At 40.1% G+C, this 19,382-nt stretch overlaps 1 protein-coding gene across 1 annotated transcript; it reads left to right on the top strand.

The window, feature by feature from the left end:
* Positions 1-8,608: 8,608 nt before the first annotated feature.
* LOC105355909 (uncharacterized) lies at positions 8,609-18,476 on the top strand. The gene is made up of 20 exons (XM_023964610.2): positions 8,609-8,661; positions 9,843-9,894; positions 10,004-10,387; positions 10,476-10,760; positions 10,846-11,145; positions 11,863-12,243; positions 12,335-12,622; positions 12,686-12,979; positions 14,087-14,134; positions 14,233-14,571; positions 14,692-14,988; positions 15,084-15,189; positions 15,281-15,763; positions 15,844-15,870; positions 16,994-17,041; positions 17,122-17,148; positions 17,234-17,272; positions 17,640-17,669; positions 17,757-17,817; positions 17,949-18,476. Exons 2-13 carry the CDS (start codon positions 9,852-9,854, stop codon positions 15,396-15,398), a joined length of 2,883 nt encoding a protein of 960 aa, XP_023820378.1. The 5' UTR covers positions 8,609-8,661; positions 9,843-9,851; the 3' UTR covers positions 15,399-15,763; positions 15,844-15,870; positions 16,994-17,041; positions 17,122-17,148; positions 17,234-17,272; positions 17,640-17,669; positions 17,757-17,817; positions 17,949-18,476.
* The last annotated feature ends 906 nt before the right edge of the window (positions 18,477-19,382 follow it).

Raw genomic sequence — 19,382 nt, 5'->3', positions numbered from 1 at the left:
GAAAACAGTGGGGAACCTGGTTAATTTAAGACATTCTGGTTGGCCAACAGAGGAAGTGAGGTGTCCAACATGAAAGGAAAAAATAATTAAATCAGGCAAAGTTTATTGGAAAACAGTCAACTGTTGGTGAACAGTCCAGATTAAACTTAAGATCGATGCTGCTAATCAGCAATCAAGCAGTTTCCTGCTTCATTCAATGGCGCTGATGGGATTTGAATAGGTCAATAACAAAGAGCGTTTTAAATGTCAACAGGTTTCAGGTTAAATCAATGATATGAAAATACAGGAGTGGGAAGCAGAGGAGGGATTTAAATGTTCCATTCATTCGTTTCATTATTTTCAAAGTAATTTCATGCTTTGGTAATTGTTTTTTTCCCCTTCAATCTACTTTTTTCTACCAGTAAATATAGTGGAAAGAAAAAGAATACCCAAAGTCTGGAAACCCCATAAGACTTTTTACAACTTTCTTCATGCTTTTAGCCCTGCATAAATCCATGAATACTGGCTTTATTTTGTCATTTTATTAGTTTTGTTTGAGCAGAGGCCTGTAGAATACGATGTCCAGACTCTCCCGAAGGTGAAACATACACATACACAACACACTCAGAAAATTTCACCTTAAAAAATGTGTTTCTATGAAGAAATCATGATTTTAACTATCCAATACACAACGGCCATAATGAGGTATAGAACGTGTTTTGTTTGACCTTTGACTGCCACAGAACCCAACTGACTACCAGAACAGTAGACACCCCTGAGGGATTCTTCGTTTTTTTCCCCAGAACCTGTTTTTTTTTTGTGTTTTTTCCCCACGTAGAAGAAGAGTCTAATGGCAGGGATGCCCAGTTTAGCCTAGTCTATTTAGTTTAGTTAAGCTATTACCCAGAATTCTGTAACTTCATATTCTTTAATTTAATTTAATGTTTATTGTACAATTACCGATATGAAGCCCGTTGAGACGACTATCGTTGTAATATTGGGCTGGTTAGATAAACTGCATTGAAAAAAAGCATGCCTCAGCATTTACAGAAACATGAGGAGCAACTCTGCAGAAGCAACTTCAAAATAAACACAATAATTGAGCATAGCTAATATAGAATTGTTTTTACTATTATTAATTTTATTTTAGCTATGCTAGAAAATATTTTTTAAGCTATGCTAAAATAATTGTGCTTATTTTGAATTTGCTTCTGCAAAGCTGCGTTTCCCATTTCCGTAAATTCTCTTTTAGCAATGCTAAAAGGCTTTTAGCAGCTTCTTTTATTAAACACTCGTCTTTTGATCATTACATTGCTAATAAACTTTGATTTAAATCCATTATCAGAACACACTGAAACCCTTCTGGGGTCACGGGGCTGCTGGAGCCTATTGTTGGACATTGAATTTGCAGGGCCACACAATCCCACACATGTTCATATACACACACAACTAAGGGAGATTTTAGAATGATCAATTAACACATAACGCAGTTGAATTTGCAAAGTTCGTTGCTGAATGTCGGAGATATACATTTGTTTCTGTGCTCCATTGCAGTTACATTAAGAAAGACTTTATTTTCTCACAAAGTTACTGTCTAAGTTTATTACCATTCTGTTCATAGGATTATAACAGGTGCTTTTAAAAGTCTGAGTGAAGTTGACTCGTTTTTCAATAAAATCTTTGCACTATGAGCAACAATGGTGGAGTTCTGAGTTTTAAGAATCCAGGAAAGGACTGACCTTTCTGTCATTTCCTTTTTCTTTTCCAGGGAAGGAGGGTCTTTTATTTTCAGAAAAGGGAGTTTGTGTGCGTCTATTTAATCTTGTAGAAATGATTTGCATAATTTCTGTTCCTCTTTTCGTTGAAGATACCTGTCTTAGAATAGATTTCTTAGGAGAAGTACTTTTCATTTTACTGGTACTTTTTTCCGTTTTCCAGTTCTCATGCCAATGACTTGTTATCTAAAATTTAGCACATTCTGATTGGTAGCAGTTTGTGAAGTTTTCTAGGCAATAAGTCTTCTAACTCCTAAATAAAGATGTCGTTTTTTTACCCAAACTCTATGACTATATGTGCAGAATTAGATGCAATGAATGTCTTTTAAACTTCAAATTGTAAGGACAGACCCTTTTGCCCCAAAATTTAGAATATCATGGAAAAATGTATTTATTCCCATAATTCTATTTCAAGGATTTAAATTTTACAGAATACGATTCAGGGCATGCAGTATAATCAATTTAAGGTATTTAAGTTTTTTTTGTTTTTTGTTTTTTTTTTACAAAAATTGGGGTTCCAGTACAAAAATTGGGGTTCTAGCTCATAAAACCTACAAAAACATGATATAAAAAATTAGAATACTGTGGAGTACTGCCCACTTTTTTCCGGACATGAAAGAGTTTCACCAACTTATCACCTACAAAACTCAAAGTACCTGCACATGTTCCACTGATGTCATTAATTTGGTTCACTTTGTTTCCATTGTCTCAGTTCGGTTTAATATGAAGAAGACTTCAGACTTGACAACTATCCAAAAGACCATCATTGATCTCCTCTACGGTCTGAGTAAGCCACAAAAGTTCCTAGCTAAGCAGGCAGGCTGTTCACAGAGCGAGTGTCCAAGCAGATCAACTTAAAGGACAAAATGTGAAAGGAGAAGATGCTCCAGTAAAAGAGACAACGGTGGATGTTAGCTGATTGTCGAAAGGACCAGATACACAGAACTGCAGACATCCAGAAAGAGTGGAATCACCACATTCAGAAGCATTAGGGAGATGGGCTACTACTGCCGGGTTCCTCGGCTCAGGCCACTTCTCAGCCAGGGCCAACTGAGGAAGTGTGTGAAATGGGCCAAGGAGAGGAAGGACTGGACTGTTGGTCCAAAGTCCTGTTTTGTGATGAAAGTAAAATGTGTCTTTCAATTTGAAATTAACGTCCAAGGGTTTGGAGGACGACTGGTGAGTGGCAGAACCCAAGCTGCTTTAGATCCAGTGTGAAATCTCCACAGTCAGTCATTTGGGCTGCACTGTTGAGCGCTGGTGTTGGTAAACTCGGATTTCTTCAATCCAAAATCACTGTAACAGTCGAGCAAAACGTTCTAGAGGACCTCATGATTTTTTCTGCTGAGATCTGGATGGAGATGCGGAGTTCATCTTCCAGCAGGACCTGGCCCCTGCCCAGACTATTGAAAGATTGAAGATGGAAATATCATTTTGAAAATACTTCGCTTTTATTGATTTGATGTGATCATAATCTGTCTTTATCTTTTTGCAAAAGGAGAAGTAAATGGGGATTTCTTTAGGGTAATAACATTTTTGAAATCCTGTTTCCATGGGTTTTATGAGCTGGAACCTACATTTATGTAAACATATAAAATAAATATTTTAAATCGATTAAAGTTTGCAATTAAGCTTTTTTCCAACAAAAGTTTAAATTTTTTTTTAATGGAATCATGGAAATGAAAACACTTTCCCATTAAATTATCTATATATGATTATATATCTGTACTCGGTTTGGGAGGATTTACCTCAAACTTGTGAGTCAGTCTGTGAGTGCTGTGGTTTGGAAAGTCCCTGTCCCTCTGTTTCCCTCTCCTGGTTGTTTTTGCTACTGCTGTCTTCTGATCTTTTCTGCAGTTTTTTTATGTGCCTTTCTTATTTTTTCATATTTTTGGTTTGTGTCTAAATGTATGCAGAAATAGACAACTCTGTCAGGCAGTAAAACTGAGTTTTCTCAACGTCTTTAGTTTCAGACATTTAAATCACTTTCACTGGTGTTTCATTAATTTGCCTTCATATTTTTTGCCGTCTAAAGCACTTCTTATTTAACATAAAAGCTTTGAACAAAATTATAGATATTTGACCTACTTTTTCCAACTTACGGAGCCCCCAGGTGCCAGTGGTTAAAAAAAAATCTGAAAAACCGTGCCCACTGATGAATCATTTGTGCTCGTACTATTGCGCAATCATGCATGAGCGCACATTACTCACAGACCTCCGCTAGGAGTTTGGATTCATACATGACCGGTGTTGGTATCAAAACTGTTCAGCCTGCAATACATGTTGGGGGGCCTTAGATCACTCGGACTTGCAGCTTTGTGGAGGCAGGGGAGGGTGCTTTGTTACAGTGTGCGCTATGGAGGAGGCTTCGGACCGCAGTTTGTCCAGCTGCTCTGTGTGAGTGAGCTTCCGGACTCAAGAGAACCGTGTCTCACAGGAGATTTGTCATTTTAATCATTTTATTTACATCATGTACGTATAGTTGAAAAGTATGCATGATCAATCAGTTAGGCAAAAAAATAAAAAATCAAGAAAAAACTTTGCTAAATGAAGGGAACAAACATTGCTACAATGTGGAACAAGCAGTTTACATAAATTGTGATTTACTGGCAGTCACCAATGGTGTCCTGTAATGCTGACCCTGAAGATCTTGTGCTGAGAAAACTGAGGTCAATCTTATTTATTCAAGTGAATCCAGTATGCCAACAGAGGAAGTGGGCTCTCCTCACATCAGACAAAAATAAGTTACTCTGGTAAAAATGGAGGAACGCAGCCAACTGCTGGTTCCAGTTCAGTACAGTTCAAATAAACATAGATTCACATTTCCAATCATCAACTGAAACTGCCTCATTAAAAGGCGCTGAAGGGATTTGAATGCAGTCAGTACTGTTTTTGGTATCAATAGCTATCAGGCTAGATAAAGATATGAAACTACAGGAATAGCAGAGGAGGTATTTACATGTTCCATCCATTCATTAATTTTACTTTTTTTGACCCTTGTGCTATCCTATGACCCCCACCCTTACATTGACGTGTTATTCCTACCATGACAAAGGTGGATAAAGGTGGAGAGGATTTCATGTAATCCATGGACACCAGTGAAGATCACAAATCATTGAAGAAAAAAGGTTCAGGGCACTGTCTAGTGGGTCTAGATGACCCCACTCGAAATGTTAAAGTGCCTAGGATAGCACAAGGGTTAAAGAAATCTTAAACACTTTTTAGTCTGAGACACATGCAGCAGGTTATCTGTATAACCATGTCTCTGCTGAAAATCCCTGGTATTCATTTAACTGACACAAAGCAAAGCATAACTGTCCATTTCCAGACAACCCCAAAGCTTCAGAGAACAGGGAGACCTTTAAGAGAAAATGTTAAAGACACACTCTTTAAATCTTGTCATTAATGTCTTTCTTAACCCATTTTACCCTTTTGTTTTATATGGCAAGCCTGGTAATATTTTCTGCCAAAAAAGTTTTTGTGTTAAAATGGAATTTTGAAATGCATCATTTTTAATATTAACTCATGATTATTTTTATTTCATGATTTATTTCCCCAGCGGGAGTCTCTGCTGATGCAGCATCTGCTCTGCCAGCGTGGCAAGTGGGTGCACGTGTGGGGGCAGGAGGAGCAAATGAAACATGCTTTTTTTAATAAACTTTATGAACAGCATCGCATTTTCTATTTTTATTCTGCTTTGACACATTTGCATTGTTTCTGTTCCTGTTTTTTCGTGCAGATGATCATCCTAAAATGAAATTTTTACATTAACTAAAAAGAGCCACATCTCCCATAACAGAGAATAAATAAAATGGGAGAAAAACTTTGCTTTAAATACATATAATGAGCAAACAAAAAAGCCCCAGAAAGAAATAGTAATGAAAAATAAAAATTGAATTAAGATAGAAAATCTATCCAGACAGAAATAACAGAACTTAAAAAAGTTTTGTGGAAGTTTCCTTTTTTCCATATTATTCTAAAACAATTTGGTATTTTATCCTTTCATCTATCTTTAAAACCAGCATAATCCCTCTCAGGATTACTGGGCTGCGGGAGTTAACCCAGCAACTGTTGTGCAAAGGCAGGCCACTCCGTAAACAGGTAGCCAGTCTGTTGCAGGGCCAAACGCACACTCACATTCACAAAAAAAAAAAAAAAAAAAAACATTTAATGTATGAAGCAATTTTTTTTTTTTAAACTTGTTCTGTCCAACAGCTGAGCAAACAGATTAGAGCTGAAGGCTTTTTGTGTTGGACAGGTTTTACTATCACAAAAAGAGGTTATATAGCTTCAAGAAACTAGAGTGTAGATTTGTATAGACCCCTTTTTGTCGTATTATTTTTTATTTATTTGTTACATTTAGTGTGTGTGGGGAGGAAGAGGGGAAGAATGTGAGGGGAGGGTGGAAGAGAGTAAAAGGAAGAAAGGTGAAAAGGTGGGGATACAAGCACTGATTTGAATAAGTTATTATTTTAAGCTGTAACAATTATACCAGATCTGCTGGAAAGACGAGTGTTACATCAAAGGTGAAAATCTGACACTAAGATGAGCGAAAAAAATCTGTCCAACAATACACTGTGGGTAAGGAGGAGGGATGAAGCAGACAGGGAGCAGTGTGGCAGTGTGCACGTGCACGTGGGGGTGGAGATACATGCATGCTGCCGATGTGAACCGTGTGTTCATAGGGGGAACCAGATCCTACCCAGCCAGACCAGCCAGACCAGGAGAGGGGAGGAGAGCCCCCCAGGTCAGAAGCCCCCCCCAGCATCCAGACCCAGGCAACCCGGGAGGGGAGGAGGAGGGGACCGCCCACCCCACCAGCCAGGCACAGAGAATGCCCCCCTACAGGGGCCCCCCCAATGCCCAGAGGCACAAGCGAACCCAGTGTCCGGCCCCCAGGCGACAAGACAGGAGCGCTTAGCCGTATCAGGCGGCAGCCATGGGGGCCACTGGGCGCCGGGCACCGAGACAAAGGCCAGGGACGAAGCCAGGGCCCCCGGAACCCATGAGCCGGCCACCACCCGACCGGCGCCCCGTCTCCACAAGCCAGCCCAGGCACGCGACCTAAGCAACCCAGGGATCGCCACGCACCCACAGCCACCCCCCATAACCCTACAACCCTACACACTACAACCCCCCCCCCCCGCCATAATATCTGAGCCCCCATCCCCAACCCTCTCAGTGCCCTCCCCTCTCTGTGATGGGGAGAGAAAGCCCCAGAGGGTCCCAGCGAGCCAGCCCCCAGGTCCGTCCTACCCATGCACTCACGCACACATACTCACAATCATCTGGTTACCCCCCCCCCCACCCCCGCCGCCAAGCAGTAACCCCCCCCCAGTCGGCCAACCCCCAGCGCCGTATGCCCGACCATTCCCGCAGCCGACAGGATACCCATAAGCCCGGCCGCCCTGAGAGGACCAGGCGGGTGAAGACCGCCCCCCCCCCCCCCCCCCCCGGACCCCACCCATGTATGGAGGTGTGGGAGTGCTGTGTGTGTGCTGCAGGTAAAATAGGAGGTCCCCAGTGTGGGGGGCTCCAGCGCTGCCAAGCCGCAAAGCCCCCCACTCCGGGGTCCCTCTGTGAGTGGTGTGTATTTGCTGTGTTTGTGCTGCTAGCATGCAGTGTGTGTGTCTACAGAGGAAGTTAAAATTGTGGGGGGGGGCCAGCGAAAGGTGAGCACGGATGTTTCACTGTGCCCCCCTCCACCAGACCCTCTCCACAAGGCCCTAGATGAATCAGAGTGTCTAATATGCAAGTAAAAAGCGGGGAGGAGGGCGGATGCCAATGAGAACCCAGAGAGGGGCATCCCCAGTGAGCCCCGTTATCACATTCCTCCCATCCAGTTCCCGGAGCCCTATGTGCCTGTGTGCAATATTTGTTTGGGTGAGAGCGGGGAGGAGCGGGCGGATGGGCACAACCGGGGGAGAAGGCTCCCCCGAGCGACCGGCCCCTCAGCCGGCCGCGGTAGGCGCCCCCCCTCCCAGAGCGGCCAGGCAGCCAGAAACGGCAAGCCAGCCGCAGTTGGAGGCCAGAGCCTCGTAGCACCGAGAGACAGCCAGCAAGGAAGGGTCCCGGTGCCAAAACGGAGGGGTAGGGGCTCCAGCCCCACCATTCATACCCTGGCCTCCCTAAGGACTAGCACACCGCCCCCCCCCATGCCCCGCCCCCGCTTTTTGGACTGTGGGAGGAAGTCAGGGTCTCTGTAGAAAACCCACAAATGCACGGAGGGAATATGAAAACTCCACACAGCAAGCACCCAGCTGAAAATCAAAAAAAAAAATGCCTTCTCACTGTGAAGCGAGAGCGCTAATCACTACACCATCGTGCAGCCAAAATTTGGTATCTCAATTAACAAGAAGGATTGGTAACACACAAGAGGTAGCCTGCATCGTGATTGACAAAAAGCATTTAATAGTTTTCAAAAAGAAAAACGAAAAGCACATTAATTATGACTAAACCATTGAACCATTAATTAGTTATGACTAACTCCCACCTTTCCGAACAGTTTGTCATTTTTATAAATAGCAAACTGAAACATGTTCAAATCACAGCCTTACCCCATTGAACTGGAGGGGGCCACTTTTCTATTTTTACTTTTTTTTCATACTGTACATTTATGTAAGTGGTAACGACTATCCAATTTTACCACACAAAGATTTCCCCCTGCCTTTTGTGGGAAGTTAAAAAAAATTAAAACAAAAGAAGAACATCCTATTTATAACCTTTTCAACAAAAAAAAGAATCAACCCCAGCTGCAAAATAATTTCTTAACAAGCCATCTTTCACATGAGACATGCCTTCCTTGTGGTTTACAAATTGTAGACTCCACCTACAAGTCAGGCTAACTTAAAGCCCTAGGTTTTAGGGAGTTTTGTTAGAAGAGGAGACTTCACTTTTAAACCTGAAGGTAAGTCATAATACTCTTTATCAAAAGCCTATAAAAAAGAAATATTCCTAACAGCAACTGTTGATTCAAATGACCTTCTCTGAAAATTAACAATTTAAAAGTATTACTTTTCAAGTGTTTTACTTTTAACCTGCTGGATTTGATTTGATTTGCTTATTAATAATTTAAAAATAGCTTTAGTCATGTTGGACAACATGACATTGTGTTTCTCACTTTTTATGTTGAGTTAACCAAATCTAATTTTGTTCTTTGTTATGATTTCAAAAAGACTCTTTAGGTCTGACTCTTTTAGTTTCTATTTTCTGTATTGTTGAATTTATCCTTTTTAAAACTCTTTAAAGTATTTTCTTTTCTTTTCCACAACACTTGGACATTTTTGTTCATTCGGACTTCATTTTGTTTAAAATTGTGGATTTGTTTTGCTTAAAAAAGAAATAAAAACAGAGGTTGATCAAAAAAGAGCAGCATAGGGATTTTAAAATTTACACCTTTTTTTGGTTGACCCACCTGCTCATTTGCAAGAAAACCAGGCTTGACCACTAATGGTTTTATTTACATTCCTTAAAAAATCTTTTAGATCCAGTCAAGCTGGACACAAAACAGGAAGTCCTACCGCTCCTGCTGTTACTTTGACTCCAGTGATTAATTACAGTAATTCCACAGCAGCTGGTAGATATAACAAATCTTACTGTTGTGTTTGATGTTTGTGTGATGGAAACAATGCTTTCCAGGGTTGTGAAGAATTGTGTGAGGGCTTCAATCTGTTCCATCATCCTCACAGCATCAAATCCCATTATATGCTTGAGTTGGAGAAACATGGCCCAATGTTTCTATCTTTTATTACTTAGCATGTTCTATTCTCACAAAGCAGTTGAAGACAGGACCCAAATTCAGACGACTTTACATGAAAAATAAAGTGTATTTGGGGAACATTTTAAAAACAATAAATCAAATGTACAAAACCAGAAGGAATGAATCAAAGTGTGGCAGCTGACATCACAAGTCATAAGGATCAAATACTAAAATAATTTGTCAGAACTTTTGTCAGTTACAGGCTAAAATGACAACTGAATAAAAACATCAAAATAAATGTTTTATTAATATAACACATGAAAAAAATGCTATTTGATACTCTACAATGAAAGAGGTGTTTTACATAAAGTTTATTATTCTTTCTCCAGATTGGTAAGATGTTTGGATCCAACCATTTTCTCTTGTGCATTTCTGTTCTGGGTATGTGTTTGTTCTCTCTCTCTCTTGATTATTTTTAATCAATCATATAATTGCAAAACCTGATTTCAATGTGATTTTTCTGCACTTTTTCCCCAACGCACACTTGTAGGATGTGTTTTCTTCAAGTCAGAGAGTTGGGAAGTAAATATGCCAAGTCGGATTGAAGCATTGTTGGGTTCCTGCGTTGTCATCCCTTGTACCTTTGACTACTACTACTACCCACCTAGGAGACCAGATCGTGTTGTTTGGTACCAGTTTGCAAAACATAGTTATCCTAAGGTTTACGACAGCTGGTACTCAAGCGAGGTCATTTCCATATTCAGAGGAAAAACAAGTTTAGTGTCATCTCAGTATGGGAAGACCTGCAGCCTGGAGATCTACCCAGTGACCTGGAGGCACCACAGACAGACCATTTACCCTTGGGTCGACCCAGAGAATGTTGGGAGATACACCCACCGATTTTGGGATAAAACTGTAACCATTCATGTTGAAGGTATTTCATCAGTTTACATTTTAACTGATCTTTCAATTTCTCTCTTTTTTTAAAGGGTTGTTGTTTCTCTAAATGTTTTCTTTTAAAGACAGAGCAAATACACCGGAGATCATGATCAGTGGAAACATGAAGGTTGGAGAAAGCGTGACAGTACAGTGCTCAGTTGATCACACGTGTCCCTCCTATCCTCCCACTTTGAGTCTCAGCATCTCGTCACTTAGCTACCGTCCACAAAGTAGGATCGTGACTCGGGGTACTAGAACTACCTTGGTATCAACTGTGGTCATAGAGAGAGATCATCAAAGTGTGGAGTGCACTGTTAAACACCTTGGTGGCATCACAGCAAGAGCGACAAAAACATTTAATGCAGAATGTATGACCAATCGAATAGAAGATTTTTCTTTTTCATTGACCTTAAACTTTTGTTTTTAACCATCTGTCTTCTGTTTGTAACTCAGGCTCCTTTTTTCCACTGACCATCAGTTCACCTTCAAGTGAATTTTTGGAGGGAATTGAAAGCAAAGTAACCTGCACTGCCTCATACACATGCTCTCGACACAATCCAGTTATTACATGGAGCTACTCCGGAATGCCTGTGTCCACTGAAACTAGGAGGGTGGGAGGGAGAACTATGTGGAACACTATCTCAACTCTGTCTCTAAAAACCTCCTCTAATGATCATGGAAGATCTCTGTGGTGTACTGCAAAATTCTATCAAGGGCAGACCCAGCAGAAAAGCATCACCCTATATGTGAAAAGTAAGTGTGTCCCATGCCTTGTGTTTGAAGTTTCGTCTTTGTCCAACAATTTATTGAATTGTTCCCACTGTTAAATCCCCAGAAAAGTCTTATCTGGTCAATGCTACAATCACACTGGACATGTGACGCGCTTTCTAGAATGCCATGGTGATCACACTAGACAATTAAGGAGGGGCTTCTTATTCTTTTACTATTGTGTACTAGCGCATGTCCATCACTTACAGTTAGATGAGGCTTGGTGTGAAATGTCAATTCTGTGCAAATCTTGTAAATCATGCTCCAGAAGTTTTTCTTTTCAAATATATGAAAGTCTTGGTGTCATGAAGTTCTGGTCAGGCACAGACCGCAATTATTAATTTTTCCACCATGATAAATTTTCAAATGGTTGTCTTCTGTAAAAAGGGGATCCCATTACCAAATTCAAGCCCATGATTGGCCAAAATTTTATCTGATTAACCTTTGAACATGCGCTCAACCGTTGTGTATATAGAGCCCAAAAACGGTCAAATTAATGTTTTCGAATGATGGGGGCCGGTGTGAATATAGCTTAACCGTCAAATTCAAATTCTGTGGACATCAAAACTATTATACTGGATTAAAGTAAACTTTTCACCAACATTCTTTTCTTCACAAACTATGCTAACACTTGTGATAACCATCTCTTCATCCATATTTTGCCAATTAGCATGATTAACAATAATGACTTTCAATTTTCAGGAAGTATGTTTTCCTTGGGTTGGACTTTCTCTACTCCAAAAAGCATCACTGGACTCAAAGGGTCGTGTTTAATTATCCCTTGCAAGTTCACCTACACTAATGCCATACCCCCAAACCTCAAACTGATATGGTACTTGTACCAGGACTCTGGATACCCAACAGTTTTTGACCAAAGAGGAGGAACAGTTGTCAGTCAATTTAGTGGTAAAACAAGCTCAGTTGGATCTACGGCTGATGGAAATTGCAGTCTGCAAATTAACAGCCTTGAGTTATCACAAAACTTGGCAAGACTCTACCCATGGATTGACAAGAACGCAATCACTTCGTACCACTCTCGAGGCCACTCATTTTATGAAAAAACCACTCAACTTCTGGTATCAGGTGAGTCTTATTTTTAATGCATTTGCCTCATATTCTATATTTCAAAGTTGCAGATTCCTTTCAAGCCTGTTTTTGTGCTCTTGTTTTGTAGAGCATGCAAAAAATCCACAAATAAGCATCAATGGCATCCCGAGAGTAGGAGAACAAAGCAGTGTGTCCTGCAATGTGGAACACACCTGTTTTTCAGCTCCTCCAACCCTATCTATTGCTGGAATACCCGGAACCGGCACCATCAAAGACTCACTGGTATCAGATGGGATTTGGAAAAGAACAATAGAGCAAACTTGGAATGTAGAAGAAGAAGACAGAAGTGTGACATGTACAGTAAGCTATCCCAGTGGTCAGAAAGCCACCGGACAGCAACCGCTCAATGTCGAATGTGAGTACAGAAGTGAGTCCTTGTAATCGAAAATGAAAAATTAATTTCATTTTTTTTTCTCAGGTCCATATGAGGACATAACAATTTCAGAAAAACTGATCAGTGCAACAGAAGGAGTGGCAAAGAGCGTAATCTGTTCTGTATCCTACAAGTGCAAAAAGAATATACCTCATATTGATTGGAACTACGAAGACATGCAAAGTACAATAAAAATTGTGAAGCTCTCAAAACACTCTTACAGCATGGAATCTAATCTAACATTTATTGGGGGTTTGGATGATGATGGAAAATCGTTGATGTGCACCGCGCAATTTTCCTCTGGGAAGACCTCAGACTCTGCACTTCTCAACATAACAAGTACGTTTTTCATGCAATGCTCCACATTTTATTTTACAGGTACATTGAGTTTGATGAGTAACATTTATTTTTTAGCCAAAAAATAAAACCTAAAAAGTACAATAGCTTTCAATGTCTATAATTGTGAAGTATCCCATTGGCAATTATTATAAAGCAGCAGCTCTGTCAATCAATGGCATCTTGACATCTTTTAGTACTATGCAGTTTAGCACAAGGATGTCCAATAATACAATTTTCTACTGGTCTGCATCCTTTCTTTATACAACCAATCAAATGTGGCTAAAAATTTGGACCAAATTACATTATAAGCTCTTGTAAACCTGTGGCAACAACCTTTAGCTACTTGACCACCAGAGCCTTGAGGGCCAAATGAGAAGAAGATATTTAATTGTTTCTGTGATCAAAACCACAATACTCCTAGGAGAACTATTTGTGTTATTTCACTACTTACATTTTTTGATTTAGAAATTTACAGTGAACATTTGAAAGTGATAAAGTTGTAACATATGTAACAATTGTGTTATTGATTTAAAGTTGAAGTAAGTTCATTTTTTAACAGAAAGACCTTTTCTTTGCTTTGAATCTGGTCTTCAAATCAGGAATTCACAGTAACTGGGTAAAATGTATTTAAAATGTTTCTGCTTTATGTAAAGAAATGATAAGTATTAAAAAAATGTATTATTTAATAAATAGTTAATTTGCATTTAATTTTATTATAAGACCGAATGGTTGGCCCTCACACATTTTCACCTCACCAAAACCTGCCTTTTTTGAAAAAAGTTCTGACACCCTTGGTTTGCAAAGAACTTAATTAATAATTATTACATATCTAAATCCTTCCAAATTTCACTAAATCCTAACTTGTAACTACTGAAAAATGTTTAGAAAAAAAGAAAAAGAATACAATTCTTTTCTGGGAAACTTTCAACTAACTCAATTAACTGAATATCATTGCTGGAGTTTTGTGCTCTTATCAGTTTTCTACAAATTTTCAGAATGTAAGCTATGTGTAATGGACAAACTTTACATGTAGTATAGCAAAATGATGAAACATGATTACCTAGAGATTTAATAGATCTATTTTTTTTGCTTTCTTTTATTTTTTAGAATATGTAAAACCCCCAGATGCTCACTACAAGATCCATGGATTTGACAGTGGGTTTCTCTTTTTTGTTACAAAAACTTCATGAGTTTGGTGTTCTAGTTAGACTACTACTTTAACAAACTTACTTTTACTGTCTCCCTTTCTCCAGCGGCCCACCGATTAGCTGCTGATGTTCCTTTCAGACTCAGCGCCCTGACTCGCTCCTGTGTTGTGATCCCATGCACCTTCTGGGACAGTGAACAGATACCCATGACACGTGGCATCTGGGCAAAAAGAGATGGGGGCATTGTCTTCCACAATGGCCGAACCCAAGTCATGCACCACTTTAGGGACCGAACCAAAATTGTTGGGGACCTGAGCGAAAGAAACTGCTCTTTAGAGATCGACGACATCAAACCCTTTGACAACGGACCTTTCTGTTTTCATTCAGAGAGAGGGAATGAGAAGTACACGTTCAACAACAGCTGTGTATTTATTGTCATGAAAGGTTAGGAGTGTATTCTCATTTTTGGATTATTTGACATTCAGTTAACAGTTCAAATGATTTCACCTAGCGTTCTCCGTTTTCACAGTGAGCTACAGCAATCAACTTTGTTTACGTTCACAGCTTCCCCAGAAAAACCAGAGATTACCGGAGTTCCAGCTGAAGTGGATGCTGGTTCAGCTTTGACTGTCTCATGCTCTGTTACACACACATGTCCATCACATTCCCCAGAGTTTTCATGGAGCGTCCCCCACATCTCTAGTGCAGTCTCAGATTCCTTGATTTCAGGAGGCATCTGGCAAAGAACGTCTATCATCAACTTCATAGTTGCTCCAGGGGATGGGGTGAAAAATCTAACCTGCACTGCCTCCTTCTGGGGAGAAAAGAAAGGAGTCACCACAGCCGCTTTAACTGTTACAGGTTTGGGAAGCTAAATATGTGGTATTGTGCCGTTTAATCAAATGTGTAGTTTAACTTGTTTCTTCCTTTTCTTTTCTACGAAACTTCTACATCAGGAACTCTTAAGTACAAAATGAGAACCTATGCCCCAGCGTTCGTTCCAGTGACACTGTTACTGCTCATACTAGTTGCAGTTTTGGGGGTGTTTATCTACAGGAAAAGGTACCAATTGTTCAGGACAATAGGCTTTACATATAAGGTTGTTTTACGAACTTCAGGGGTTTAGCAGCAACTCTATTTTTCTGATCAACAGAAAGGAGGCTGAAAACCAACCGAGACCACCACCTCGACCAGAAAAAAGGCACAGAGTTAAACCTTTATCTTTTTCTGTACTTAAGCCACACTTCTTAAAGCAGAAGTCCTGCATTTAGCTAAAACATTAGTTTTAAATTCTTAAAATGCTGCATGAGTTTTATAGAGGGATAGAGCAAAAAGGGTTGGTTTGATTGGTTATGATGATTATTATGAACTCTGAAACTTAAAGTAGTGCTATATACAGGTGAATGACATGAGCATAATCAATGTCAAGAATGATAAGTGGATGAGGGAGCCAGAGAACCAGGACTGAAGTTCCCCAAATATCAAATGTTATCCTGGGATATACTTTCGGATGAATAAATTATGATTTTATCTTAAAAAGGTGACAATTTAAGATAAAGTCTAAAAATATCTGTATCAAAATGTCCAGAAGAAATCTACCAGAAGACAGAGAGAAACCTCCAAGGCCAGAAAAACGGTGTGTTGACAAACTGCTGTTAGTCCAAATGGGACCATGATTCATTTAAACTAATATTCATTCTGATGTTTCTTTTATAGGGGATCAATATGGAGCCGGTTATCACGGTAGGGATGCCATAAGAAACAGCCATCCAAATCCAATCTTGTAACACTGTGCAAAGACTTTAAAGGGCCAGAGGCAGAGACTAGGTCAAAAAGTAGAAATCCAGGTTAAAACCTAGAGAGCTTACCTTGATGTTACTTGAGTTGACAGAAATCCGGAACTTGCATAGAATATCGACTGAAACCTGGCAGTGTGGTGAACTCTGAACCTTACACTACTCACATGAAGTTAGGGATAATGTTATTTACATGAATGATTTTCCTATTTGGTCTGAATTTTAATGAAATATGTAGAAGTTCCCTTTGATATTACAAACCATGAATGCCAATCAATAAGAAAACAAGGACAATTTCATTAGTTGGATAATTATTACTACAAAAATTAAGACAATAACAAAGAATAATCATCTGAAAAACGGGTATTTTCACCATTTGCCACAATGACAGCTTGATGGCTGCACGGTGACGCAGTGGTTAGCGCTCTTGCCTCACAGCAAGAAGGCCTCCGGTTCAAGTCCCGGCTGGGGGACGTGAAAAACAACATCAACGGGGGACCTTTCTGTGTGGAGTTTGCATGTTCTCCCCGTGCATGCGTGGGTTTTCTCCAGGGTCTCGGGCTTCCTCCCACTGTCCAAAAACATGCTTCATAGGTTAATTGGCAACTCTAAATTGTCCCTAGGTATGACTGTGAGAGTGAATGGATGTGTGATTGTGGACATTCTACCCTGCGACAGACTGGCGACCTGTTCAGGTTTTCCCCTGCCTTTGCCCACAAGTGGACTGGATAGGCTCCAGCAGCCCCGTGACCCCGAAAGGGAAAAACGGTTAAGAAAATGAAATGACAGCTTGAAAATTCAACTTCTCATGCTCCTTACCAAACTCATGATCTTGTTCTGAGTCAATGTGTTCCACTCTTTCACAAGTGCTACATGCTGTTCTGTCAGGTCACTTGGGGGTGGGGTACCATCATCCAGTCATTGCTTCAGCTGGTCCCTGACAAGCTCTATGGGGTTCAGAGTTCCCCAATATCAAATGTCAGCCCATGTGGGATGAATAAATTATGATCTTCTCATAAAAAGATGATAATTTAAGATAAAGTGTAAAATATCTTTATTAAAATATCCAGAAGGAATCTTCCGGGAGACAGAGAGAAACCTCCAAGGCCAGAAAAACGGTGTGTTGAGAGACTGATGTTATTCCAAACTGGACCATGATTCGTTTAAACTAATATTAGTTCTGATGTTTCCTTCATAGGGGATCAATATGGAGCCGGTTATCACGGTAATAATACCCTAAAAAACAGCAATTGCTTTTACCTTCTGTTGAAGCAGTTATTGACTGATCTTCACAAATGTACTGTTTTCAGGAGAGCAGCAGGAGATCGAGGTGGTTGGCAAAACTCAAGGTGAACTTCATCTTTTTCTACCCAAAGTCCATTCATACCTCCCAATCCTAAAGTCTCTGTTGACATATCATATTTAGTTTACTTTATTTTTGTATGAGGTCTTTTAGATTCTGAAGGTGCTGTGTTTATTAAAAAATGAATGCCAGCTGGGTGGTGGGCAGCTTCTGGGTCCTCCCAGGCTGCTGTCTGGCATGGCTGAGTGTGCCTGCCTGGTGGTCTGGGGGCCCTGGCGCCGGGGTTACCCGTGCTCCATGGTGCCAGGGCGGCTAACGTAGTGGGGCCTGTTCACTCAGCTTTTGAACGGGGCAAGTTGAGAAGAAAAACACAAGAATTATTCATTCAAATACAATGTCCTTTTATTTTGCAGACAAACAACTGACGTCTCTGTGAGCTATTTGTGAGTTTTATTGATTTTATTTACACCAAAGATTAGACAAAATAATGTAATATAATGATATATTGTGCTTGTCTTTTGCTTCTACAGAAACAACAGTAGTACGGTAGTCATGCAGAGCTCCAAGCCACTCTACTCATACCCTAACAACGTGAGTAACAAAGCTGTTTTTCTGAATGCTACACTGATGTCCTGATTTATAGTTTTATTTTTAGTTTAAATTAATTTTCTCTGTTTTCCTTCCTTTACCTGTGTGTCTTCTTGTACTTTTACCTATTTCAGTAACCAGCAAAACATCTCTTTGCAACACCTTTGGTGAGCTCTGATCTGTGGGGAGGCCTATAGAAAATAATATATTGCTTTGTTTCCTGTTTCCTTGTTCTAAAAAATGTTTCTTCAGAAGAACTTGTATATTGTAACATGTGTGGCCCTACAACCACAGAGCAGCTGGGATATTTTTTGGGTCAGGAATCTACAAAAAAATATTTTTCTTATGACATTATGACATTGACTTGTTTAATGTATCTGATCTTGAATTCAAGAGCATTATCGAAAAAGAAAAGTACTAGACAAAAGTGGAGAGCTTTTCTTTAGTCCAAAGCTGCCACATTGTCCCATGCTCAACCCTTTGACTCCTGCTCACTTCCTCATGGCCTCAACCACAGCTGTACTGGACATCCTTCTATCTGCAATATAGAGGAGAATGTAAATATTTCATACATTTCAGCATGAACGTTTGTAATACTGGTGTGAATGTGTACAATTAAAATTCTTTGTTGAAAGAAAATAAAGTTTAACAGTGCATCAAGATGTTGCTGCCTCATTTCTTCTTTTACAGTATTGATATTAACTGTAGAAATTTTGCATCTTTAGTGACTCAGTGATTTTATCCAATAATGTGAGCTTCCCCCAATACATTCTAATAGAGCCAATCTGACCGTTATTACACACTGAACACTGTTGTCTGTTACGGCCTGAGGCCTTTTGTGTGTATTTGTGTGTGTGTGTATGTGTGTGTGTGTGTCTATCCTTTACAGAGGTCTACTCTACCACACCGTCTAACTTCACCTCCTGCAGGGGATGATTGCGGCCTCCTTCCCTCCTCCAATCTGTTCCAGTGACAACTGAATTCCCAGAGAGGAATCCGTTTGTCCGCTTGCCCCTGCTGTTGTAGTTGTTGTTGGACGCCCATGGAAACGGTCTGATCCATGGTCAGTTATAAAATCTTGTCTCAGTGTGAGAGTTTCATTCTTGGATGTAACATTTTTCTTTCTAGGGGATCTACTTTAAATGTTGTGAAGCCTAAAACAATAACCTTCTCAAATTACCGCAACACATATCCTCTCACTTCCTTTCTCTCTCTCTCATTTTCTTCTATTTCACCCCCTCCCCCCTTATCACTCTTTCCCCCCCTCTCTCTGAAAAAAACATATACCGTAAATTCCGGACTACAATCCGCACCCACCCATTTTCACATGTTCAATTACTTTCAAACATACACAAGCCGCGTCGGAATACAAGCTGCACATTGTCATCCTGACAGATCACGTCGTGAAACCCAGAGTGAGTGCAATTCATTAGCACACTGTAGGTGGAGTCAGCTTTGACTCAGGCTCATGTATTTGAGTATGTCAACATCTGTCAAACAGCACGGACCTCTATTCTGTTCACAAGTTCCTCAGTTATGGTGTTTTTATTTCCTTTTTTTTTTTTTTT

Source organism: Oryzias latipes, chromosome 16 (assembly GCF_053564925.1).
Source record: "Oryzias latipes strain Hd-rR chromosome 16, Olatipes_Hd-rR_3.1".
Classification (NCBI taxonomy): Eukaryota; Metazoa; Chordata; class Actinopteri; order Beloniformes; family Adrianichthyidae; genus Oryzias; species Oryzias latipes.
Note: the sequence above shows the minus strand (reverse complement) of the source record. Positions and strands in the feature narration are given on the sequence as shown.

Bases quoted from the DNA above. Each gene is read 5' to 3' on its own strand.
- LOC105355909 (XM_023964610.2), top strand. From the start codon at position 9,852: ATGTTTGGATCCAACCATTTTCTCTTGTGCATTTCTGTTCTGG. The intron at 11,146-11,862 runs GTAAGTGTGTCC...TTCAATTTTCAG, and splicing joins CATCACCCTATATGTGAAAA to GAAGTATGTTTTCCTTGGGT. The intron at 12,623-12,685 runs GTGAGTACAGAA...TTTTTTTCTCAG, and splicing joins GCAACCGCTCAATGTCGAAT to GTCCATATGAGGACATAACA.